The following is a 27,701-nucleotide window of genomic DNA, read 5'->3' on the forward strand; positions in this document are numbered from 1 at the left end:
AGGCATTTTAAGGAAAACTGCCATCATCAGCCTTGGCAAAGGTCTTCCCATTAGTTCATTTGTGGCCTGTTTATGCGCATAAGGACCTGTTTATTTCACACCCAGCAATGGTGTGAGAGTCACTTTCCTATGGCTTCTTCCCATGCTACTCCAGGAATGGTGGTGAGGAATTCCAGTAATTGCTTCCACCTAAGCATTGTCTCATTCAGAGAGAGCAGCATTTACATTGCAAGGAACCATACAAACAAATCCCAAAGTTACCAGTGTGGTGCAAGGAGAAGCCATGGAGAAGGGACTCCCATGCTATCACCAGTAGCTAAAACAACCCTGGAAAATATGAAGGGTGATGCATCCCATGCTTCCTTGTTGTAGCCCATGCGTGCATCAGTGGAAAGCCAGACTCTCTCCTTGAGCACAACCATTTCAACAAGCGTCTCTGCCACTCTGCGGCGCTCGCCCTTGTCGCTGGAGCCCCTTAAATACGTACTTCTCTTCCCATCCATGTCCGCGTGGGTTTTCCGAGTGAGGATGCCATGCTTGTAGGTTACAGCATTCTGGGCCTGGGGGACATCCAGGAACGGATTGCTGCCATCAACTATCCTTGCCATTTTCTTTGTGCTGGCACCAAATTTATCATCCACCAGTTCTGACAAAGACTTTCTGAGCTCATCTTCATCACTTGGAAATAAAGCGAAATAGAGAAGTTAAGCAAACTAAGACTGAGATGGGGGGGTCCCTTTGAAAATGGGTGGGTGGGTGGGCAGGAAGCAGTGTGTGTTTGGAAGGGGGGGGGGAGAGAAGCCTCTATTGTCATTAATGGCTGTTGCTCTGAAGTCATCACTTATGTCTAAAGGAGTATCTCTACCCCCATCATTCAGACACTGAGGTCCAGCTCCAATGGCCTTCTGGCAGTTCCCTCATTGTGAGAAGTGAGGTTACAGGGAACCAGGCAGAGGACCCTATCAGAAGTCAAGGAATAATAACAACTATCTGACATTTAGAAGGCATCTGAAGGCAGCCGTGGAGAGGGAAGTGTGGTGTGTTACTGTTGGTACCCTGTTTGGAGAATTTTTTTATGTTTGATGTTTTATCGTACTGTATTGGCCTGGATATAAGCCACACTTTCCCCCCAAATTCCAATTGTGAAAAGTTAAAGTGCGGCTTATATTTGCAACCTTATAGTATTGCTGCTGAAACAGCTGCCCACGAGGGCTGTTGGGGGTGCGGGACAACGGCGCCCGTCCCAACCGCGTCTCCAACCCTCCCCCAAGCCGCCGTAAGGAAGGAGGAAGGGGGGAAGGCCGTCAGCAAAGCAGCCCGGGAGTGCAGGTCAATGGCGCACAGCCTGCCTGCCACTCCCAGTCCTCCCCCAGCTTGGGGTGGTAGTGCCAGGAGTGCCGGGAGGCAGTAGTGTTGGGAGGCGGGCGTGCAGTGTCCTCGGAACCGAGCCCCAGCCACCCCCCTGAACCCTGTTCAGGGTGGTAGTGCCAGGAGGGGGCTGCACCTGCAAATAAGCCTTGAATTTTAAAGGTGTGGCTTATTTGTGGGTGCGTCTTATATTCGGGCCAATACGGTATTTTTAATATTCTGTGGGGAGCCTCCGAGAGTGGCTGGGGAAACCCAGCCAGATGGGTGGGGTATAAATAAGTTGTTGTTGTTGTAATTTGTTGGAAGCTGCCCAGAGTGGCTGGGGCACCCTAAAATGGGCAGGAAATTAACAACAACAACAACTTGGGAAATGACTCCTGACTCTTAGGAGACAGGACAAATGTTCTCCATCTGTTTGCACATCAGCTGCAATCCAAAACTACACCCAGAAAAAGTATTAGTAAAGGTAAAGAGACCCCTGACCATTAGGTCCAGTTGTGACTGACTCTGGGGTTGCGGCGCTCATCTCGCTTTATTGGCCGAGGAAGCCGGCGTACAGCTTCCGGGTCATGTGGCCAGCATGACTAAGCCGCTTCTGGCGAACCAGAGCAGCGCACAGAAACGTCGTTTACCTTCCCGCTGAAGCAGTGCCTGTTTATCTACTAGCACTTTGATGTGCTTTCGAACTGGTAGGTTGGCAGGAGCTGGGATCGAACAATGGGCGCTCACCCTGTCGCGGGGATTCGAACCGCCGACCTTCTTATCGGCAAGCCCTAGGCTCTGTGGTTTAACCCACCCGCGTCCCTCCAGAAAAAGTACTGCTAGGGGGCAAAAGCCAACCATCTCCATGGGTCCCTTGAGGCAAGAATCTGCCCCATGGTGGTGGGGTTTTGCTCCCCAACAATGGCTTTGCTTTTCTGGGCACAACCTCAGAAAGCAGCCCTTGGTAAGCCCTCACCATGTCAGTGGGGACATGACCAGGGGGTTGTATTCAAAGTAGCTATCTCTCAGTGAAACTGTGGTTTCTATCGAATTTCACATTTCTTGTTGAGCCGATGTGACTAGGAATCACTAGGGAGACCAAACTGTAGTAGTAGTAATAATAATAATAATAATAATAATAATAATAATAATGATGATGAAAATATTTAGCCATCAAAAGATTACTAAATACTTAGACTGTGTCTTTAATCTGCAGGTGCAGGTTCTCTTTAGACAAACATGGGTTTCACTTGGGTTTCAATTAAAAGGATGAGCAAAACAATCAGGGCTCATTTCAGGTGTCTTGTCAGATAAAGAAATGCTTTGTAAAACATTATTATCATCATCATCATCTTCATCATCATCATTCTTTAATCCTCCCCTCCCCCACCCCTACCCTGAGAGGGAGGGGTTTTTTTGCCCTTATGACAGAGGGACTGGTGGGAAAGGGAGAGTAATTTTGAGTGTTTCTATCCAAAACTAAAAACAAAACAGAAATCTAACAAGGATTATAAAGCAAACAGGAAAGATTTTGAGAAATCCCAATTAATTTTCAAGGTAAGTTGGAGGGGGCTTGCACATCTCTATTTAAAAATGTAGTGCTCAGTCTGGCTCAATTCCTCTCTGCAACTTTTTATCACTTGGAGAAGTGGGGTTGCATTCACACTGTTCTACAAAGATTCAGGAACAGTAAGGTTGTGTGGAGGAGGGTTTGCTGGCCTCTTCCATGTCTGTGCTCCTTAGCTGCTGAGACGAACAGCAGCAGCCTCCTCAAGAGAAAGCGCTGCAACAGAAGTATATCTTATGGCTAATGCACATATTGTGTACTATCTGGCAGAAAAGCGTATCTGACAGCAGAGAGATAACCAGAGCATGAAGGTAGCTCTACCATCTGCTGGGAAATCTCTCTGCTTAGATGTTGAAATGTCCTAGATAGCGTCCTATTTTATCATCAGTTTACACCAAAGGGTGTCAGTTCTGGAAATCATATACCTGTCTTTCAAGGCTAATGAGTTCGTCACCTGCCTTGGGTATTTTTGAATGGTGTTTCTCCTCCTCCTTCCTTCCTGCATGCATTTATTTATTTAACCAGATGCTCAGGTGCACTTTCTTTGAACTCACTTATATAACAGTTCCCCCAAATGCTAGTGTTTTACACACAGCCAAATGGAGATAGACAGCTAGCTCCCTCCAGTGGATCTTTTAAATTAATGTTTTAGTGAGATGTGTACTGCCACTCTCTCTCTCTGAAGTAAAACTGACTTTAGCAAAAGACTATATTTTGACGATCCCACCAAAAAAACACAACACCTTTCTCTAGTGCTCTGAATACTTGAAACTACAAAAACCTGCAAAACCTTCCTGAAAAATGTCATTAGCTGGGCATGTATTTCCTCAGAAAACCAGGCAACAAGCAAATTTAAGCTTTTTTTAGACGCAACCTGTACAAATTGTTGTGACCTACCGACCCATCTATTAGGCTGGCAAGGAGAATGATCATATACCCCATTTTACAGTCGCAGGCAATAATGTGTTTATTAAACTCCTGGTGGGCTGCCATACCTGGCTGGTGGATGGCTGTTCATTTGATGGGTCAGAAATACGGGTGCTGGCCATTGGGTTGGGGTGTGGTCCAGTTTGTTCGGAAATTTGGGACAGCCTCATTAAAACCAAGGAGCAAAGCCATGCCCCCTGCCAGCTGATGTTTCTTGTTTTACAGTTGGTGAATTCAGGTTGTTGTGCTAAATTCCCTCAACTTCTGGCCCCACAAATCTGTCAGAATAGTCTCATTTTAAGAGTTGGCAACCCTAGTCCTAAATTGTGCAGGCCTGCTTTCGATGCTATTAAAACGACTAGAACTTGATTTTGCCTTAAAAGATCATTATGTAAAAGCTGCACACAAATCCCTGTGATGTAATACTAAGGCTATATATAGATGACTTTTTTTCTAGTCAGATTGCTGATTGACCCATTTTCGTCCTGTGGCAAATGTCCCTGCTGCCGTTTGAGTGGCTGTTACAACCAGCCGGTTAGATAATGACTGTAATCTAACTAAATATGATATGCGGTGCGTCCCCCTCCAAAACAATGTGAGTGCCATATCTTCACGATATTTGGCACTTCCAGAAGGAAATAAAAAACACTTTGCAGTATCCTTCTCCACAACTGTACTCAAGCAGTCCTTTAAAATGAGGTGGCAGGGGTGGGGGTGGGGAGTGGGATAGGGACCAAGCAAGATTGTTCCAACAACCTGCATTTCTTCAACATCTTGTTCATTATTTGCTCCCCTTTCCCTGCCCCCCACCCCACCCCACCTCAAACATAAACAATAACCCCCATCTCCTGCTTTTTGTTCCCAGCATGCAAAGCAAATCATCTCACAGCAGAGAAATGATTCTGAGGCAGAGAAGGTGCAATCCCATATATTGCATTGCTGGAGAGGAGGGGGAAATCCAGCTCTGAAATGGGCTTTTAAGGTTTTAAAAATACATTCTACATGCCAGACTCTATTAATTCACCCTTGCATTTAAATCTAATCAAACAGAGAATGTGAACTGAATAGTCAGTAAATTTTATTTTTCTTTGAAATACTCATTTTGGTTGAGGGAGAATGATTAAGTAAATTGTACTCGGATTACTCAAAACAAGTTTTTCTATTAGTTTTGTGCAAACGTTTCCCAAATACTCCATTTGACTTTTGTCCTCAGCAATGACCTCCAGAAGAGTGCTTATAAAGGATGCTGTCCTGGAGGGATCAGCAGTTTGCATACAGGAAAAACCCACTGCTTGCCTTTGCAGCACTGCATCAAGAGCAGCTGCCATAGCAGAAGGACAACCGGAGGGAGATTCACGTTGTTCCCTAGAATGCTCACACGATGGAAGCCACCATCTTAAGTGCTTGTGGGCCTGTGACTCTTCATTCAGTACAGAGTTACATGTGATTGAAGATGGTGGTACCCATAGTGTAGACTCTCTGCAGGACACTTCGGATGGTCCTTGGAGATACTGTCATTGAAAACATAGCTGAAAAGGTCAATAGGAGTGCAGGGAGGAAATTGCTAGCAACCCCCCCCCCCCGAAAAACAACAACTCAGTTCTGCTAGTGCAGGGGTGCTAAGATGGTGCCCTTCAAATATTTTGGACTCTAATCTCCATCAGCCCCAGTCAGCATGGTCAATGGTCAGAGATCATGGGAGTTGTAGTACACAACCTCTGAAGGGCGTCACATTGGCTACCCTTGTGCAAGTGATGGCTAGGCTTCCACTGCAATGTTTCAGAAATAAGATGAGCTGCTTCTTCAGATGCTCCCTTTAATTTCTGCACAATACAGTGTGAACTGATTTTAGTGGGCAGATGTAAAGAGCATGCAGAACCCAAAACAGCTGGTACAGTGCAAGCAGCAACCCATTGCAGAAAGACCAGTGGGACACGAAATCATTAAAAATGTCAACAAATGAAGCAATAAGCCCCTAAATATAATAGCAGATCAGAGCAGGTTAAAATGATATTGTATGTGAGTGAATTAAAAAAAAAGTACAGCTCCTTGCATCTGCATTGTGCTAACAGCCGACATGTGGGGTGGATTTCTGTGGCCCAAAATACAAGGGGCTGGATCCAGGGTGTCAGTTCTGCAAATGGAAAGGCTCCTTCCACTCACAGAAGGGACTCCAGTTTAGCCAACTTCCTCTTTGCCCTGAAGCTCCTCGTGTCACAAATAGTCAAGGGCAAGGTTACCAGATGTCCCCTTTCCCGGGGACAGTCCCTGGATTTACAAATCTGTCCCCAGACAAAATCCGTCCCCGGATTTCACTTAATGTCCCCGGATTTATATTTTAAGTATTGTAGATTTAATAGTAGGGACTGAATGTTGCATGATTGGTTCAATGGCACAAGACACATCATATGGGGACTTCCGGTGAGGCAAAATGGTAGATGCCATGGCAGCGAGCAGCTCCTGAAGCCAGCCAGAACCAACTGCGCTACCAGGCTGGCTCCAGGCTGCTGAGACTGCCACTGCCGAGGGGGAACCGGGACACCCAGTGCGCCAACTGAGGGAACCGCTGACCCCTGCCCCATGACCCAAATTGAGCAGGGCACAAGAGCACCCAGCCACCCTGTCAACTCTCAGGCAGTGCTCCGGGGCCAGGAAAACCCCGGAGCTGATGCAGGGAGAAGGAGGAAAGGAGAAGGAAGAGAGAGAAGGAGGAAGGAGAAAAAAGAGGGGAGCCCCAACCTTGCTAAGCCGCTACCACCACCACTGAAGAGGAGAGGTAGGAGAGCACCAGGAGGGCAAGGACATGTGGCCGAGCCCAGGTCCAATCCAAGCCTACTCCACGGCGGCTAGTGCTCCAAGAGAGCAGCCTGGGGCCCAGATTAAGGCCACGCGACAGAGGAGACCACAGAAGAGAGGATATTACTTCTTTAAAAAAAAAAAAAAAAACTTTTAAAAAAATACAGTGATACCTCTGGATGCGAATGGGATCCGTTCCAGAGCCCCATTCACATCCTGAGCAGAAGGCAACCCACGTCTGTGTGTCCTAATTCGCTGCTTCTGTGCATGCGCGTGATGTCATTTTGAGTGTCTGCGCATGCACGAGTGGCGAAACCCGGAAGTAACCCATTCCATTACTTCTGGGTCGCCGCGGAACGCAACCTGAAAACGCTCAACCTGAAGCGTCTTTAACCTGAGGTATGACTGTAACTTTTTTCCCTCTCTTTAAACAGAAAGCGTCCCTTTGAAAAAATCTGGTGACCTTAGTCAAGGGTGTCGTGCTGTAGGCAAACTGGATTCAACCCACTGATTCAGCTCCCCTGCCAAAGTTGCCTGCTTCTTTGAACCCCCCTGACCTTCCCATTCAGCAAAGGAAGCTGCTCCAAAGATGAGCTCTTTGCTCCAGTATGCATTCCCTGTAGATGGCGGTGCCTCTCACAACCTCTTCTACTGCCTACCTGATACCATTCAAGATGTCGATTACTGAAACTGTTTTCTGCCTTGGACAAATTCTAAGACACATTAATCCTTTTTACAAAGGCATATTATAAAACACTTAAAAACATACTTACATAGCCCATTCTAGCTTTTCATTTTTTATTGAGTTATACAGTGCCTGCAACAAGAACACAAAAGTCAGCTCTTAGTTGGTTCTCATAAAATGATTCCCATCTGTGGACGGTGCCCATATCAACCACTATTAAATCTGCCTATAATGGTGAAATGTCGTCATAGCTATATTCTATCCCTGACTGATCATAGGAAATGAGCTTGTCCATCTTAATTTTTAATTAAATTATTTGAACAATAAAGGAATAGTTGTTGTTTCTTCTTGGCTTGGTCACACCTGGAGGCATTTGCAAAACTTGTAAGTAATAGCATAAGGAGAGTGTTGCTGGATTAGACCAAAGGCCCAGCTAGTCCGGAATCCTCTTCCCGCACTGGCCAGCCAGACTCCTGCAAACAGGACCCATCACAGAACTAGGGAACCTTTCACAGCCCTAGGGCTACATCTGCTTTGGGGCTACCTGCCGGCCGCCCTGTCTGCCTCAGCCAGCATGGCTAGTGGTCAGGGATGGTGGGATTTGGAGTGCAGCAATATCTGGAAGGGCCAGGGAACTGCCTGTTCAAATTCTCTCATATAAGCAACGCTTCATCTTTGAAGACGATTAGTACATCAGACACAGAAGCCTGGGCTTTAATCTTTCCCACTTTCATGTTAGCTTTCCAAAGGCAGAGAATTTTGGCATTCAATTGTGCCACCCCACAGCTGCAATCTGAAGTGGGGCAGCCTCATGGAGGTGGAACCACATGTGTTTACTTTCTGATCATGACATATAGAAGAGCACAGTGGCGTAGCGTGGGGGGTGCAGGGGGGGCCGGCTGCACCGGGCGCAACATCTGGGGGGGGGAGCGCTCGCACTCACAGCTCTCTGCCCCTACCTGGCTCACTCACTCTCTCTCACTGCAGTGCTGGCTGTGCGAATCCGATTCGAGCCACCGGGTCGCCGCCCACTGTGGAGGGGAGGGTGCCAGGCGTGCGGTGCGGTGTGGAGAGAGAGCGAGGGACTATCTGGGGGAGGGACAGTGCAGTGGGGGGGGGGCGCAAATTACTTGCCTTGCCCCGGGTGCTGACAACCCACGCTACGCCACTGGAAGAGCATCTCTAAGAATGAAAGTGAAAATAATCACAGCATAGATTGTGGAGCAGAGGCTAGGGTCCCCTCCCCCCAAATTCATTCTTATTGCATGCATGTTCAGCACCTTAGCATAATGGAACTTCAGCCACAGACACTTGGAATTTCCTGCAATGACACCACACCCCATTTCTCCCCCACTTTCCTTTACTAGATATAGGATTACCTTCAACAGATCCTTTGCAAAATCCTTCCCATCATTCAGCCTGTCCAGATTTGCTGTAAACTGTTGGCAGGACATCTTTTTCCCAATATTCTGCAATGCAGAAGAATTTATTTCCCCCATAAGTTTTTAATGCTACAGGCAATATATATATATATACATATGGAGATAAATGAAGTAAACATATGTCAAATGTCCTCTTTCTTTGTAGCCCAAAGTAGAGCAGTGCCAAAGAAAGAAAGTGGAATGTTTTCTTTGCATAAACTGCCAGGCTTTGACTGAACCAGGTTATCAGTGTTTGCCTATGAATGTGAAATGAAATGAATAAGGCACTCTGCTGCGGACACCCAGGCTGGGCTATGGTCGCCAGTCTTGCTGCAGCGCTTCCCCCCCTTTTTTTGCAGGGGGGGGGGTAGAAACTGGGGAATTGTTTCCCCATTGTCATCTCACTGGCTTTTTCTTTCCAGGAAACCTGTTTGAAATGTGTGTGTTAATGTGTGACACTGGAGTTGCATTGTGGGGCACCTGATAAGAAAAACAGAATATATATATATATATATATATACACACACACACACACACACACACACACACTGAGTCAAAGGGTGCCTTGCGTAGGTTCAACCTATCAGTTCTGAATTATGCTGTTCAGAGTGGAATAATTGTCAAAGCCAGATTCTCCTCTCCTTGCCACATCTGACACAATGGCACGGTCCCTGGTCCCATAGCTTTTTGGTTGAGCAAGGTTGTGCGATTTATCTACAATACTAATATCACAGCTCTTGCTAGGGCAGGGGCATCGTTATGAAAAATTAGCCTATTAAAATGCAAAACTTCCTAATCAATGGATTCAAAGAAGAGGATGTTGCTGAGAGTGGCATGGGAACAATCATGAGACTTGGAGACCCAGTTTGCACATCACAGTAAGCCAAACTATGGTCCGCTGTGGAAGAGAGGGCATCTTGGTGCGTGCTGCTCCCATTGTGCCCACCCGGCTCCTCCCTTTCCAAGCTGGAAGGGGGGAAAGGAAAGACTGACTTAGGTTTATGTGCAAACCAGCGCTTGTGGATTGTTTCTCCCAACAATCATGAAAGGAAGTCAATTTATTTCTTAACAAAGTTGGGAAGACATGCACATTACACACATTTCCTTTTTTAAAAGTGCACCACTTTGGTAGGTGTTGCTTTCCTTATTAACACATATATTTTACAATTCCAAGCGCCCAACATGTACAGAAATGTAGTGCGAATTGTAACGACTGCACTTACCACCTGAGAAAGGGTTAAAGAGCAATAATAAGAGGATCCCGGAGCAGAAGAGAAAGAGAAAGGAGGAGAGAGGAAGAAGAGATTAATGTCACCACAGCCATTGAGGGTTTACAGCTCTGAGATGCCTTCCAAATACTTATCCTCGCTGAACTTGCCGTATTTACCAGATCATTTCACCTACAGAAGAATTTGGGACTTTGAAATTTAATTTCCTGCCCAATTCTCCTCCTCCTTTCTCAGTGGCAACTTAGGCCTGGTTCTCACAAGCAGCAGGTAAACCTCTTTGGCTACTAAACCATTTTAGTTCTCTCTGGAGTTGCAGATTTACATGACTGAATGTCCCTCCACAGACAGAAAATAAAATCTGCGCACAGGAAACAGGCATGTCAGAGAGATGAATGGTCCAAGAAGCAGCTCTCCGTGACATTTCTATTTGCAGGTAAATTGTTGCGCGGGGAAGCATGTTGTTACTTGAGCCCCTTGCTCACTTCTGAAGTGGAACAGTGGAGAAATCAGTTCCCCGTGCCACCCAGGTCCTTTTCATGCATTCCTTTGGTACAATCCCTCCTCACTCTCCTCCATGCAGTTAGTGTATTCATGGAAAGTTGTGTCAAAAGGCCTCTGCTGCTTGTAAAAAGTGGGCCTTAGAGACAGAAAACAGAGACAAGCATGCAACTGGTTTGGGTTAACCGGAGCCTGTTCGTCTTGTCAAACAACAGTGTAAATGTTCCCTTTAAATGTGCTTAACTTTAAATAAGGGGTCGCGGGTGGCACTGTGCTCTAAACCACAGAGCCTCTTGGGCTTGCCAATCAGAAGGCTGGCGGTTCGAATCCCCGCAACGGGGTGAGCTCCCGTTGCTCGGTCCCTGCTCCTGCCAACCTAGCAGTTCGAAAGCATATCAAAGTGCAAGTAGATAAAAAGGTACCATTCCAGTGGGAAGGGGCGGTTCGAATCCCCGCAACGGGGTGAGCTCCCGTTGCTCGGTCCCTGCTCCTGCCAACCTAGCAGTTCGAAAGCATGTCAAAGTGCAAGTAGATAAAAAGGTACCATTCCAGTGGGAAGGTAAATGGCATTTCCGTACGCTGCTCTGGTTTTGGGTTTCCGTTGCACCAGAAGTGTTGCGCACATGACCCAGAAAAACTGCCTGTGGACAAACGCCGGCTCCCACGGCCTGTAAAGCGAGATGAACGCTGCAACCCCAGAGTCGTCTGCGACTGGACTTAACTGTCAGGGGTCCTTGACCTTGAGCTTTATAACTTTAAACATGCTTAACTGGCGTACCTAACTCACTATGCTGACTGGCAGCTCCTTTCCACAGCTGCAGACAGCTTTCTCAGTAGTTGTTAGGCATTGTACCTTGGACAAACAAAGCTTGGACCTACCATGGAGCTACAGCACTTCAACCTAAAAGGATGAGTGCTACTGTCCGAATCAGTGTAAGTTGCAGTGTTATTTTCTAAGCAATCAGCAATGCAGCAATCAGAAGAATGCAGCTGGGTGCACATTTATCTAATTAAGCAAATCACAAACATAAATACTTCTTGGGTATGTGCCTTTGCCTAGTATATTATTAGCCACTTCACTCATTTGAATTTTAAGAAAGAACTAATTCTTCCAGTCATGTAAGCATTTTCTTTCAGCACGTATATTCCATGGGCCTTATGACACCCACACACCAATACTGGCACGTGGAATGCAACAAGGGTCTGTCCTGGCTCCTTTGGAAGGACGGGTCGGATGTGAATGTAGCAAGTTGCCTCTCATGCTGTTTAACATCATGATAGTGCTGTATGAGGTCTCGGGTTGGTGATGCCTCCAATAGGCTTGCGATCAAATTACTTGTATCTCTCATTTACACAGATTCTAGGCAGTCTTGGAGCAGCGTCTGAGATCAGTCATGGACTGAGTAATAGGTGAACAATTGAAGGTTAATCCAGACTAGACCTGACAGGAAAGTGACATTTTTGAAGGAATCTAATAGGAGTCTTCATCATATATCTCAATTTATTCTGAAAATATACTCTTATACACGCTTATCTTAGTTTGCCCTACACAATCCCTGATGGATGAGACTTGAAGGAAGAGGCTTCCATTGCTGCATATCGCAGAGGAAAATCGGGATGATTGTCTTTTGGGTCCACACTCTTGTCAGGATCCAGTCAGAAGCAGGGATGGCTTCTGTAATTCTGGGATGTAGGACAGTTGAGGGGTATGTTGCTTAGGCAGCATTTGTGCTGCATATAGAGCACAGAACTGAATGCCCTTCCCTGAAATTGTCTACTACTGCCATGACATCAGTTTTCAAAGGCATTTTCCAGATAGCAACAAATCTACCTGGAGAGCAAGAGCGCAATGTATGTCCTCTTCTGAAAATACTTACATGGCCGTGCAGGTCTGTGTTGAGCAGCATCAGGGCACAAGTGAGTGTGTGGATTCCATCTGGAAGATGCAAGTACGGTAATTTAGCCTCTTTCTAAATTGCACTAACAACTAGATATATTCATCATATTGTGGTCCTTGCCCTCACAAGGCAGGGGAACATTCAAAAAGCCAAGAACAAAATTTGAGAAGGTCAGCTTCATTTGGCTCCAAATTAAGATATTGTTCTACTTCCACAACAGCCTCACTCCCACTTACTTTTCATCCTAATAACTATTTAGCTGTTTGAACTAAATGCAGTTATTAAGCAGGTGGCATTATTCCAGGAAACCGTCTAGTCTTTCCTTTCAGTTTGCTTAAAAAGCAAAACTTACCATTATAAAGCTCATTTCAAAGGTTCAAAGTGCTGCTCTCAGGAATATGTACAAAGATCCTAAATAGGCCAGTCCAGTATTAGTATTCTCCTGTGGTGCAGTTAGATAATTTTAGGCTCTTATTGATGGAGGGGCGACTCTTCTTTAGATAGTAATGTGCATTTAATGCACTGAATTATTTCAAAATGCGGGGAGCCAAGTTATTCTGTTTTTGGGAGCCCTTCTGCTCATTCTGCCAAACTCTGCATGTTTCCTGTTAACTTTTAAAGAAGATTTCACTGGCAAGCCTCTCAAAAAGCTAGCTTTGGCAAGGCGTTATGTGGGGCAAAAAGGCCCAGTTCTGAACATAAGGTGGTGTTACCTTCTGACGTGCTCTCTTCTGGATTGCATTGGCAATATCGGTGTGAGAAATGGATGAGGACACGTTCCCGTTCCTGTGTCTCTCCCATCAAGGGGAAGGCTTTTAGGAATGTTCTAGACATGGAAAGGTAAGAAAGTTAGCAAATAAATCGAAAGGAGACCAAAAGGTGCTGACCATAGGCTGTGAGATACCTAAAATGGATGTGGCTCTGGGACTTCTAAAGTCACAGTTTACTATTTATTGTTATACTATTCATTATAAATGTTAAATCTCCACGTAGCTGAGCATGCCAACACCATACCTGGCTCGGGATGAAAAAAGGCACAGGACTGAGGCTTTCGGCGTCATTAACCATGGTGCCCTGTGGGAGCAGCTCTGCACAATGGGGATTTGGGGCACAGGGCTACAGTGGGTCTGCCCCTGCCTAGGGACTGCGTCTGACTACCCAGACGTGGAGAAAGTTCACATGTGTTGATCTTATTTTAGCTTTCCAGTGATTTGAATTATCTTTTGAATGTTTTTAGTGGTCCTTTATTGATGCCTTAAAAGTTTTATTCTTTTTGTAAACTACCTGGTGGTTTTATTACAAACAGTATATAAATCTTGTTAGGTGAATGAATGAATGAATCTATCTGACTTGATTCACAACTCCTGGACTAACATGTGAAAAGGGGAAAACTTCATATTTTGATACAGTTCATTGCATTACAGAATGCATTACAAATGCATATATTCAGATAAAATACATTTAGAAATGTGTGCATTGATAAATAAAATATTATTTAAGTACAAAATGTTATGCAGATTTTATTTTTAAAATGCTGATTAATCCACAAATAGAATAAATTTATGAATGAGCAAATGTGAAATTGAGAAGAACCAGACCCATCTGTCCATCTCTGCTTCTGCCTGAACATTTCTATTGCAATCCAGAAGGACTGTGGGCTCTGGTTATGTGAGTGCCATGGATTAAACCTGGAATGCCACTTATAACAAGCAGCACAACTCTTCTCACTGCTTCCCATTTTGTGTGCCTTCGTAACCTTAAATAATTAGTTTTATAGCCTGTGCAACCCTGAGGAGTTGAGGTGGACACCAAAGGCATGAAGTTTCCAGCAAAACAGGGGGGAAATGTTTCTATGTTATAAAAATATAATTAAAATTCCTTCTGTTTGCCAGCCTGAGACCCAGGGAGGGGCCACAGCACATGCTTTGTGTGCTGAAGGCCCAGTTCAATCTGCACCTACATTTTAAAGGATCTGATTGCACATAATGGGAAAGAACACAGGCTGAGGATTTGGAGAACTATGGCTGCCAGTCAGTGCTCGCCCACACCTTGCTTATCCCTTGCCTAGAAAGCACGGGTCCAAGAGGTTTTCCACTTGTCCTGTGCTTTCTGTCCAAGCGGTCTTCTGTTTGCCCCGCTGCTTTCCCCAGGAAAACCCTCTGTTACCGCTGAATTGTAACAAACGTCCATCTGTGGAAAACTTGATTGACATTTGCCTTAATTCAGCTGGACAGTGTGGCTTTCTCTGGGTGGGGATGGGGGGAGGTGCTGAACAAGCAGAAGCGTGGACAAGCACTCAGAGTTTTACTATTTTTATTATTATTTATTAAATTTGTACACCACCCTATACCCACAGGTCTCAGGACGAGAACTGTCTAAATGGGCAAACAACCTGGTAACCATATGTTCCTATGACCCAAAAAGTCTTACAACACATCTGGAAGATCCTTGGGTTTATACTCCCAAGTGTACTCTCTAGTGAGAGAAAGTCTCTCTTCATGTTCTTGCTCTCTTCATCTGTTGCACAAACTGTAAAAACAAGCTCCTAATCTCAGATGTGCGAGTGGAGATGTCTCCAAAGTACGTTGGAGCTAAGGTCTTCAGAGCCATGTAGTTTAAAGCCACCTTCTGGAATTGTATCTGGAAGAGAACAAGGAGCCAATGCAGACATCATAGTACAGGCGTGATGTGCTCCCAGTAGCTTTAATTCTTCAGGTGGTGTGGGGTTGCACTGAGTGTAGCTGAAGCTTCCAGGCAGTCTCATTTGGCAGTTCAACACAGCAATTTTGAAAATATTTAGAAGCTAAGAAGGGAAATGCTCTCCCAGATATAGAAACAGTCTGACCTGCTTTTTCAGTGGGGAAATGTATGCTTGTATTAGATGACATCCAAATATACAGAAAGTAACCATTTGGACCAAGCCCAGCACCTAGCAGGAGGAAGAAGGGAGAAGTGCAATGCACAGCAGACAGAAACAGATGGGAATAGAGACTGAGAAGAAATGTACTCTGGCTAAACAGGCTGGGTGTCCTAAATGAAAGGACTAGAAGTCTGAAACGGAATCTGACTGAATGTTGTGGAGAATCATGTATACTGAAACCAGATGTCTTTTTATGGGGGGGGGGGAGCTGCTTCGTGAAGGGCTTTTTCTAATGGAGAAATGTATTCCTACCCCTCCTGTCCTGCTGGAACTACCCTCTACTGGCAAACATACATCATTTGGAACTTCTGTGAGAAATCACTTCTCTTTTGAAAGAGCTATCAGGCTATCATCACACATATTTGCTCATAATGTTTCATAAAGCCCTAAGGATCGTCAAAGGGAACAGAAAGGTAACAAAAAAGGCAATGCTAATCTTCAGCTTTGATCGCTATTTCATTGAGGCAACATATGAGCCAGCGCTGGGACTTCTGTTGATCCAACAACCCTTTCCCACTTCCCAGCCTTCATACAAAACTCAAAGCACCCTGCCTGTAGATATAAGTGAAAAGCACCACAATATGAAGCTGTGATATTGCTACACTCGGCCCGCCAGCCAGTCGCCTGCCCTTTATCTGATGACCCAAAATGCGGCTGATAAAACTAACCTATTTAAAGGCAGTATTTGTAAATAAAGAGGAATCCAGACATAAGAGACATGCAATCAAGTTGAAAGTGCTTGATTTTTGTTAGACTCCTGAGATGTCTGAAATTAAATGATGGTAACAGAAATGGATAGTGTGGGGCCTTACCTCTAACTCACGCATTTGAGATCCCTGCCCTTGCAGCTCACCTGAGTGCTTTATCCAAGGTCAGTCCAGTGAAGTCAAAGAAACGGAGATATTCTTCTGCTACCAGTTTGCTAAATTCATTACTGTAATTAAAGAGGCCACAGTCAGTCTATTTCTGCATACTCTTGACCACAGAATCTAATTCCACAATCTACTGAACATGGGTTTGTGTTCCTACATTAGATACTTTTCCCAGCACATCCTCCATCTGTAGTGAAATTGATCCAGCCAAATATGAGTTCTTTCCAGTCCCATTGGTTTTCAACTGCAAAGCCAAGCCACCCCACTGGACTGAAAAATATCCATGCTCCAAGTTCACTATGTAAATGTATGTATTTTTTACTCATTGTGTGACTTGGACGTCCTTCCCCCTTTTAATGTTTGCTTCATGATTGTATTAATGAAGCAGACACTAGAATTCTCAGTGACCGGTGAACAGCAGTTATTAAACGAACTGTCAGGACTTGGGAGCTAGCCAGGAGAACTGCTAGCAATGAAGGCTTTATACAGACCAAAGAACTGGAGCTGATGTGGTAAGCAAGGATATGGAATATTTTGTTGCAATGACAGGCTGCACTCCAAGATTTATGTTGTTAGCCTTTGAAGGCTTCCTCATTCAGCTTACGTATGTTGGATATTTGATAAATGTTGGCATTTACCAATCATTTTTAGCATTTTCAGGAATGCAGTGGGAAATTTCAGAAAATAATGGTAACTCTCACAACAAGCTTGCCTGGGTAAATTACCAGATTTTGTTCTCATTTCTGGCGCCACTCACTGGTGCAGGTTGAAATTCGCACACATCCAGATTGCTCTTTGCACATATCTACCAGCATCGATTTGTTGCAATAAATGAATTTTCAGGTGGGTAGGTCTTGCACCAAAAAGAACAGATTCTTATGGCACTGATAGACTGTTGTCTTTCTGTCTACCTGGTAGACTGTTGTCTATGACAGCTTATGAAAGCTTACGTTTTAGTATTTAAGGTGTCCCATCACTGTTGCTTTTAACAAATGCATTTATATACACAATTCATATGGAGAAGCAATATATGTAACAAAAGCACATTAATTTCCACAACTTCCCAGCATTGCTGGTGAATGTGGGATTTACCAGTAAGTGATAGAGATGAGAGTAAAAGTGAGTCATTTGTTGCCATGCTAAATGCCTGTGAACAATCAAAGCATCTTGACCACTGTTCCCCAGGCTATGCCAAGCAAACAAGAACAAAAAGAAAACATGGTGATTGATGGGAGTGTGTTTTTACATGAAACTCCAATTCACATCTTATGTATACTTGAAATCATGTTTGTTAACTCCTGCCGCAGCTCTAGTATTCCAAAAGGAGTAAGAATAAAAGTAACTAAAAGTCTTTTAAAAAACATACCTTCCCAAAGAAAAAACATTTCCATTCCTTTGAGTTATTAAATTTTCATATTGCCTTTCTGAAACAGCATAAATGCTGGAACAATAATTCTCCTAGGATATTTATTCATATAACATAATGGGCTATCCAGGCCAGCTCTCTCAAGACCACCATGGGGATTACGGTCAGGAGGACAAGAGTACATTCCTAGGCAGGGTGGGGCTGGCATCTCCAGTCACAATACATTTTTCTGTGGAACAGTCTGCCCTTTTTGGAATTCTCAACCTCCTAGATGTTCGAGTGACAGCCTTGCCTGTCCTTCCTAAAGAGTTTGTTTCCAGACATAAGCACCCCACTGGTTCTCTCTCTACATCAAACTGCTGAGTGAGGTCAGCCAGAGTTTTGGAGTATATCGTCAGCAATATTCTGATGACACACAGCTCTTCTGTGACCCTCAGATGAAGGCGCTTGGGCCAACCCTGGATCAAGCCATCTCATCTACCAGTCATACTGTGCAGTGTTTACAGACAAGCAGTAAAAGCAGAAAGAAATTGGGCTCAGAAAGCACAAGCACAGCAGAGATGTCTCCGCTACACAGCAAGGCGATATCCTTTTCTCCTTGATCTAGTCATTTGGCATCTTTTGGTCATCTCGTGAGCAATTTCTTAGCTCAGTTGCTGTATTTCCCTTTCCAGAGAGCAACTATGAAAAGCAGAGAAAGTCATGATGGGAACCGATGTCTGCAGGGAGATCAGGACTGGCCAACCCCTGAGGCAGGCTGAAACAGCCACCTTGGATGGCAGAATCCTACAGGGCAGTGCCCCCACGAGTGCCCCACCTGCCCCTGCTGCCACTGGGAAGAAAAAGAGTTTGGATTTGAAATCCCACTTTATCAATACCCAAAGGAGTCTCAAAGTGGCTAACATTCTCCTTTCCCTTCCTCCCCCACAACAAACACTCTGTGAGGTGAGTGGGGCTGAGAGACTTCAGAGAAGTGTGACTAGCCCAAGGTCACCCAGCAGCTGCATGTGGAGGAGCGGAGACGTGAACCCAGTTCACCAGATTACGAGTCCACCGCTCTTAAACACTACACCACACTGGCTCTGGGGTCTACTGGGGTTGTGTGGCTGCAGCTTCTTCTGTTGAGATCTGTGTGACCCCAGTAAGCGAGGCTGGGGTGAGGAGGCAGAACTTTCCTGTTTCACCGCAGGTGGTCCAATGGGTGGGGACACCCCTGAGGAAAATTTCATTGATTTTTTTTTTAGTGCAACTGCAAAAAAGATAATGCTATTCTAGGCTGCATCAACAGAAGTATAGTACTGCTCTATCCTGTCTTAAGGGACGCGGGTGGCGCTGTGGTCTAAACCACAGAGCCTAGGGCTTGCCGATCAGAAGGTTGGTAGTTCGAATCCCCGCAACGGGGTGAGCTCCCGTTGCTCAGTCCCTGATCCTGCCCACCTAGCAGTTCAAAAGCACCTCAAAGTGCAAGTGGATAAATAGGTACTGCTCTGGCAGGAAGGTAAATGGCGTTTCCGTGCACTGCTCTGGTTCGCCAAAAGCAGCTTAGCCATGCTGGCCACATCACCTGGAAGCTGTACGCCGGCTCCCTCAGCCAGTAAAGCAAGATGAGCCCTGCAACCCCAGAGTCGGCCATGACTGGACCTAACAGTCAGGGGTCCCTTTACCTTTATCCTGCCTTGGTCACACCACACCGGGAGTAATGTGTCCAGTTCGGGCCCCACAATTTAAGATGGATATTGGCAAGTTGGAACGTGTGTAGAGGAGGGTGACCAAGATAATAAAGGGTCTGGAAACTAAGCCTTATGAGGAACGGTTGAGGGAATTGGGTATGTTTAGCCTGGAGAAGTGGAGACTAAGAGGATATAAGATAGCCATCTTCTAATATATCAAGGGCTGTCACATCAAAAAGGAGCAAGCTGAACTAACAGCTCCAAGTTACAAGAAAGGAGATTCTGACAAAACATCAGGAAGAGCTTTCTGACAGCAAGAGCTGTTTGACAGTGGAATGGTCTCTCTTGGGAGGTTGTGGCCTCTCCTTCCTGGGAGGTTTTTAAGCAGAGGTTGGATGGCCATCTATCATGGATGCTTTAGATGAGATTCCTGCATTGCAGGGTATTGGGCTTGGTGATAATACTTCTCCTTTACATCTGCAGGTGAGGCAGTGGATGAGCTAGCCTTGCTGTGGTAATGGACTGGAAGAGAGCCAGCAAACTGAAGCTGAATCCAAATAAGACTATGGCACCATCAGTGGGCAGTTGCCTAGACCTGAAGGAGTGGGAATGCAGCTTGGGGGTCCTTCAGGATCCTTTGCTGTTGCTTGAGCCTTAGGTGGTCTCTGTGGCACTGATTGCCTTCCATCAGCCTCAACTGGTGGCCTTGCTGCACCCCTATCTGGACAGGGACAGCCTAACTTCCGTTGTCTGTGCTCTGGTAGCCTCTCTAGATTAAATTACTGCAACACGTTATATGTGGGACTGCCTCTGAAGCTGGTTCAGAAACGTCAGCGGGTGTAGGAATCAGCAGCCAGGTTGCTCATCGGGGAAGACTGCTTCTGCTCCAACTGCTAAGTCTGGGCCCAAGACACACTGCTGGTTTTAAACAATCTATTAAACTGTCAGGATTATTGGGTTTACCTGTTGTGTATTTTTGCATTTTTATATGGTAAACCACTCTGTGATCCTCAGATGAAGGGCTGTATAGAAAGGTGGAGTTTAGATTTGAAGACTTGAACTGGCCCTAGTAGATTTGAAATCTCTAGCATATGCCTCTTCCTTTTTAAGCATCAATCCTTTGCTTGTTTCTGGGGAATGCTTCCCCAGCCCTCTTCCCCATCATTTGTCTCCTTTCTCTCTTTAAACTTTAAATTAGAAACAAAAATGGAAAGCAGGAACACAATGTCAGGAAAAGCTGTCACTTAGAAAACCAGGTTCCTCTTTTTTCAGCAAATGAGGTCAATGTGCCCTTCGGGAGACATTGTAATAAAGCTATTTTCATGCTGTTTGGGACTTTAAATTAGTAGGTGCCCCTTCTCTCAGAAATAAGTGTTCTGATGGGAAACTGCCCCATTTAGTTTCAAGACATAGATTTGAGTGCAAAATATATTTAAATGTGAATGCTAATATTGTGGGATGGGGAAAAGACCTATTGACCCTTTTGAGATTTGCCAAACAGCAAGCCTTAAGAGCAGAAGTACATCAAGGAACATGGGCTCAGTTTCCCCACATAATAAAATATTAGAGAGAGGGAGGGAGGGAGCGGTGCTGATTTGAAGCAAGGCTTGAAGTCACTCGCAAAGCCCTGAAAGACACACTCTGTCTCTAATCTCTGACCAGAGTTTACTGCTGGTGGAAGTTGACTTTATCCGGGCTGAGGGAAAAGGTGCGTATGCATGTGTCCCAGCGCTAAGACCTCAAATGGAAAAGATTCCAAGATAAAGTCTTGAGTGAGCCCTGACACAATTAAACCCTATGCAAAGGAACTGAATTTGGGAAAACTTAAACTTTTTTTTCCACTGTGAAGATTGTCTAGATAATAAAGGTGGTGGAGAAATGTTAGCGGGAAACCTTTTATGTTATAAATTCAACAAAGTTTCTCCACACTTTTTTCAAACACTGTTTCTCCAGTCTGCTGCTGCTGCTTGGGTGATTTTTTCAAAAAAGTTTTTCTAAGGCCACTCAGAAACCACATAGAGAGCATGGCAATGTCACATTGCAACCAGAGGTGGCTATGTTTTTTGACAGAGTAGAACCATTGAAACTAATGAACATTTATTCAGTTAGTTAATTTATTGCATGTATATACTACCTTCATCTTCCAAGGATCTCAAGGTGGTTTAGACTGCATCCTCACAACAGCCCTGCGAGGTAGGTTAGGATAGGAGGTGGTGACTGGCCCAAGATCACCTACTGCACCTCCTGGTTGAGTGCAGATTCAAACCCTGCTCTTCAATATCCTTGTCCAATACTCTAACCATCCCACCACACTGGCTGTCTTAACATGACTTGGTTAAGCCCATTAATTTCAGTGGGTCTGCTCTGAGTATACTGTCTCTCTCCCACTCTGGCCACACTGCATTGGCTATTTAGTAGGCATGACTAGTTGGGACAAGGTGGGTAAGGATGCACATCCAGATCAATCAAATGGGGATCTTTTTCACCCATGTTGCATTTCCTTCAGTGAGCAGCTCCATCCACATTTTATGTGCAAGTGGATCAGGGTAAGGAAACTGAGTTGCTCCAATTGCGACAAAAGCAGGGACATGTTCTCTCTTCCTTCTCACTTCCAGACCTTTGCAAACGTTTTCATACTCTGTGGCAAATTACAGTAAAGGGGGGGCACCCCTTTCATGAAAAGAACCCCCCCTCCCCTTCGGCTCTGCACTTGTTTTATCCTGGTTCTTTGATGATGGCACTTACTTCTTTCCCAGCTGGCGGGCTACGTCACAGTGCTTGAAACCTTCAAGGTGATACAGGCGTTTGGCCAGTCTCTTGGCAGCCGCGTTGTCTGCCTTGCAGCCATTGACAAGGGTGTCTGTGCTTCCCTGGTCAAGTTGTTCTGTGCTACCCATATCAGAGTCTGAGTCAGAAAGGGCATCTTTTATGCTGGCATCACTGCAAGGACAAAGCAACAACAACACACAGCTAAATAAGCAAAAGCTTAACAGGGTAGTGAAACTATCAGGTACAACAATACCCCTACCAATTAAACCATGTTGTTTTTACAAAGTACTATATTTTTGCCCCAAATTTACATTGAAAAGTTGCTCAAATAGATATGAGAGTAGTATTCCCACAAGCGGATACCACATTGGCAGACACTGGTTTAAATGTATTTTTTCTTACATTTCTTACATTTCTTACATGTTATATGTTCGGATCATCAAAACTGGATTTTTCTGCCTTATCTTTAAACATGGGTCAGCAACCTTTTTCAGCCGTGGGCCGGTCCACCGTCCCTCAGACCTTGTGGTGGGCCAGACTATATTTTTTTTTGGGGGGGGGGGGATGAATGAATTCCTATGCCCCACAAATAACTCAGAGGTGCATTTTAAATAAAAAGACACATTCTACTCATGTAAAAACACGCTGATTCCTGGACCATACGCGGGCCGGATTGAGAAGGCGAATGGGCTGCACCCGGCCCCCGGGCCTTAGGTTGCCTACCCCGTCTTAAAATGTCTGATGAGGACCTCAGCATTTCACATATAGGATGTTTGGAATACAGGGGTCACACTTCACAATATACCAGGATTTTGGGTAAGTCAGGAGCACAGCTTTAGTCTGTACAAAACAATTCAAATGATATGTAACCATTGTTCCTGTGGTCTCTCAAGAAGTCAAAGATCATCAATTAAGACTTCCAGATTAATGAGTTGATAGGATAGTTTTATTATGAAGACAGCTGTTAACATATGTTAAGATTCATGCTACTTTGGCCTCATAACCGGTTGCCTTCAGGTACAAAACATATGCACTATGAGTACGGAACACTCAAGTATATTTTTTATAAACGATTGCTTAAAATACATGGAAAGAGATGAGAAGCAACGGGCTGAGCTGTCGCTTCCAGGCAGAGCAGAAACACAACTGTCTTAAAACATGTTGCATTTGTCTACCTGAGCACCGATTCTAGTGTGACAATGTTCAGGAGCAGCCTTTAGAGCCAAATGTTTAAGGCCCTTTTAGGCTGATTAGAAACCTGTGCTCTGATCTTGACACATTTTTAGATATGTCCTCCTTTCCGTACATCTTATTTATTCCATTCATCTGGGATTTAACCTGGTTTCTGCCTTGGGACTGTGCACTGGCCTTATAGCACCTTTAGAATATATGGCGTTTTGCAAATGAAAAAAGAAAAAAATGTACCTATCCTAAAGAACTCCAATCTAACTTTACTATAAGATAAAGATATAGCCTTTTTATGGTCGTTTACTGAAAACTAACATTTTTAATTAACATTTAAAATAGAAAATGCAGTTAACATGAAAACATGAAATCCCATAACAACTTACATTTTAAAAATATCTCTCATTGCAGTAGCAATAAAACTACAGCTTTCCTTTTAAGATGTATCCAGAATTCTCTTTCCTTGTGTAATTTTGATTACATTCATAAGCTTATATAGAACTGTAATATTCCATATTTTATCTATTTTATATAATTTATTTTATATTCCATATTTTAATTATTTTATTTTATTCAGTGGAATCAAACTGTTGTTACAAATGTTTTGCAGTTATCACTTTTGCTGCCATTCAGTAGCTACTATCATTTAATACTAGAATCATAGCCATCATCTGTTGGTTTTAGGCACCCATTGTATGGGCCAAATCCCACACAATATACAACTCCTCTGGCTTCAAAACCAATGATGTGCCTGAACAGAATCATACGAAGACCCCCAAATGCTCCAGATACCCCAAATATCAAATCATGGAAGCGCAGGGTGTAAAAATCTGATTTCTGCCACTGCAAGCCACCTGCCCTCTCAGCATTGCTACAGTTGTAATTTCTTCAACTTTAGACTATGAATTGTACGGAACATGACATGACCTGCTCTTCCCACCCCACCAGATCTGCAATATACTTCACACCCATCAAGCTTTCTCACCTCTGTATAGAACTGGCCAAGGAGCTACGTGACCAAACATATATCTGCCATAGCATGGCATAGTCCCTGATTCTGAAGTGGTGTCCCTATGTCACCAAGAAGAAAGCCTCTTAAAAAAATTCTTTTGTACATAGTGCATCAAGGAGTGGGGCTTAATAAAAGCAAGCCCGACATTACCTAGGGAATGATATTGTGCTAATGGGGGGATTGGTTGGTGGGAGACTGACTATATTGGCTGGCGATGAGGAGAGAAAGCAACAGTGACTTCCCTGCTCTGGGGACTTCCTTGCCTCTGGACAGCAGAAAGAAGACAGGCCCTCTGTGGGGTGTAAAGGAAGCCCCTGGCCAAAGTGGACTGGTGATGATGAGGGATTTCCTCCCAATGCAAACAAGCAGCTTCAGAAAAGGGGCTTTCCTAAGCATTGTAAGGTGAAAAGGGAAAGGACCCCTGGACGGTTAAGTCCAGTCAAAGGCGATTATGGGGTGTGGCGCTCATCTTGCAGTGGAGAAAATGATGACGATTGTCCTCCCTGCTTGTAGTGATCTTGGCAACTATCGGTGCCCACAGTAAACTAGATAATTATTAACTCCCTAAAAACTTGCACGTCAGGTGCAAATTAAGACATTTGATATCACATCTAGCAGAATTCCTGAAGGCAGAGAGCATTTTCTAAAGGTAAATGAACAAGAAGTGGAGTCTATAGAAAGAAACGCTGATCATATATTTCCATCATTTATCTCTTCCCTCCTTCTCTCTCCTATAGTAAAAACGAAGACTGTAAACTCCTTTAGTTGCCTGCTGCCTTTTCCTCCTGATTTCTTAAGCACTGAGGCAATATATAAATAATTAGGGTTGTTGACCAATTAATGCAATTTAAAGTGCAAACCTATATTCAGAAATAAGTACCATTAAGTTTAATGGACTTTGCTTCCAGGTATGTGGGTATAGGATTGCCACTTCAGTTTGTTAATAATGCAATTAATTAATTAATTATTAATAATACAATTAATAATCTGTCTTTAACCAATTAATACATTAACTAGGCTTATATTAATTAGGAATATATTTGCATGTCTTCAGAATCTCAGTACAAGTGCCTTCCGAAGATACTTATGAAAATGTGATAACAATTTAATAAACAAAATCTATGCATCGCCCTCTTCAATCAAATTTAGCATCCAACAATTAATAAACTTACACTTTCATAGATTGATCTACTAACTGGACTAATTAAAGCCTACAGCTCTATAAATACTGCAACAACAACATCAAAAATATGAAATAAAGCTGAGTTTTCAAGCGATTCATTAGTGAATAATTGGTTGAAACAGCATAGTTAATCAACTGCAAATATCCAACTTATTGACAGCTGTTAGTATAAGAGGGTCATTTTACCTGATTGAATTAATAAGCCTTGTGGCATCTTCTTCTGGTCTCTCCATGTGGTACCCATTTGGGACGTTTTTCAGAGATACCCTGCTCAGCACATTTTCGGACCGGCTGCTGGTGATGGAATGCTTCAGGGGGCTCCCAGAGTCACCATCTATCGCCCCGGCCATTGCGTCTTCCTGCTTGTCTGTTCTTGTGGGCTCCAGGACTTCCTTCCCGTGAGCAAGGAGTTTCTGTTCTAAAAGTTCAGAGCTTTCCTTAGTTCTTTGCTGAATAAGAGGTGTGAGTGGAGCTTCAAAGCTAACACAGCTGTCTGTCTCATCTGTCAGTGAGAGCACATCCAAGGAATCCAGACTGCTATAGTATGTACCCTTCATGAGGTCAGATTCAACAATTTTTTCAAAGGTAGAACTGAATCCGTCCCTGATGTCTTTGAATGCAAAATCTTCCCTGTCATCATCACTGCAACTTAGCTTGCATTCTGCACCAGTGAAGCTGAAATGAAATCATACCACTCAACAATAAAGAAGTTGCACTCACTGAATGTCATGCTTTTCAGAGATAGTATAATTTGTGAATTGGGTTTCAAGAGTAGAGATGCAAATCACAGAATATAGGAAAGCTTTTGCAGTGAAACATACCTGATCAATAATCTATGCAATAATCTAGTCAACACAAGATGCTCTCTAAGACCAGAAAATGTCTAACAGCCTGGTATTTTCTTAGACACCTCCATGACATGCTGAAGAGGCAAAATGTTTTTGCGTTAATTTTTAAAACAAGTAAAGCAGTTTGCTTCTTTAGCAGAGAAAGGGGTGGAATGAGAACTTCAAAGAAGGATAAATTCTTTGATAAATAGAAGGATGATAAATAGAACCAAGAAGACAGAATCTGGCTCCAAAATGGGAAACATTTGGGCAAGGCTGCAAGAAGCTTCTGACATACAAGACATACTGCACAACTCCTCTGATAATTAATTCCTTTGTGTCTGGATTCTGTGTCAAAGAGGTACCACAGTCACAGAACCCTGGGGCTGGCTCAGGCTATTTAGGTGAGAAATCTGAATCAGCCCACCCACCACCCAAGGAAGTTTACTTACCTAGGAATTCCTGTTGGAGAAGGCAGAGGGCACAACCCCAGGGGATGGCGCCAAGTTGGAGTACCAGTCCTTTAAATAAAAAGCTGACACACTGGGGAAAGGAGGAACAAAAGGGGCAGCAAAGGAAGGCGCCTACTGAGCCAGCAGCAGCCTTGAAAATGTTTTTTGGGTAGTGGCATTCCCAAACCCAGGTCCCACCTTAAGGCAGCTTTCAGGAGAAACTCAAAGGCATACACACTAATCTGAGTATCAAATGAATGGACTACATTTCTGTTACCTTATCTGTTCTTCTCCATCCTCCGGATCAAACAGCTCTGCAACATCCTGCTGTAGATGCAACCCTGCATTGCTGAGTGTCTCGCTGAATAGCAACGTGTTCTTTTCCAAAGCAGCAGCACCAGTCCTCGGAGTGGTTTGAGTCTGTGTCAGAGCTTCCCCCTTGCTGTCAAAATCTCTCTGTTCTCCAGACTCAGGCTCTGTGTGTAACCCATTTGTCAGCACCAGGCTGCTGATACTGTCCCTGGCACTTCCTGACTGTTCTTGCTGTCCCCTTCCCTGCTGCACAGCCTTCTCCCTCCTTGTGTCTGCTGCTGCTGCTCCCTGATGTTGGATTGCATTCTCCACACAGGAACCCTGATCTGTGCCTTTGTACATTGATCTGGGTGGCTCGTCAGCATTGTTCCGGACGCTGGATGTGATGCCAGGGGTTTCTGCTGGCTCTGTCAGCCACTTGCTCTCACTCGAGAGGACTGTGGCTAGGTGCATGCTTGAGGTATGTGGCTCATTATATGGGGCTGGTGTCTGTGAAAATGGAATATTTCCATTCATGTTCTGTTGGTTCTGGCTTGACTTGTTGATTTGAATATTGCCTACAAAGAGAGAGAGAGAGAGAGAGAGGGGGGGGGGGGGACATCAGAATCTCAACTGATTAATCTTTAAAATTAAATGACAGTTAAATGATGGTAAGGCTTATTAAAACCTGGCATCTCCAGCCAAAAGAAAAGCCAAGCACCAAGCACTGCATTGGCACATGCCCACCCTTCTCTCCCTTCCTGCCCCTGATTCCATTGCTCC

General features: G+C 44.4%; 1 protein-coding gene across 1 annotated transcript in view; it reads right to left on the reverse strand.

Moving 5' to 3' along the window:
* PSD2 (pleckstrin and Sec7 domain containing 2) overlaps nt 1-27,701 on the reverse strand; it is a 51,340-nt gene that overhangs the window by 11,496 nt on the left and 12,143 nt on the right. Inside the window, exons 2-10 of the mRNA XM_083448640.1 lie at nt 26,905-27,496; nt 25,535-26,023; nt 21,945-22,139; nt 16,145-16,225; nt 13,085-13,197; nt 12,351-12,409; nt 8,705-8,794; nt 7,414-7,457; nt 488-678 (exon numbers count right to left, since the gene is read on the reverse strand). Of these exons, the coding sequence (XP_083304766.1) occupies nt 488-678; nt 7,414-7,457; nt 8,705-8,794; nt 12,351-12,409; nt 13,085-13,197; nt 16,145-16,225; nt 21,945-22,139; nt 25,535-26,023; nt 26,905-27,455 (1,813 nt within the window). The 5' untranslated portion in view covers nt 27,456-27,496. The remainder of the gene's footprint in view (nt 1-487; nt 679-7,413; nt 7,458-8,704; nt 8,795-12,350; nt 12,410-13,084; nt 13,198-16,144; nt 16,226-21,944; nt 22,140-25,534; nt 26,024-26,904; nt 27,497-27,701) is intronic.

This window comes from Podarcis tiliguerta, assembly GCF_965153285.1.
Source record: "Podarcis tiliguerta genome assembly, chromosome: 7".
Taxonomy (NCBI): Eukaryota; Metazoa; Chordata; class Lepidosauria; order Squamata; family Lacertidae; genus Podarcis; species Podarcis tiliguerta.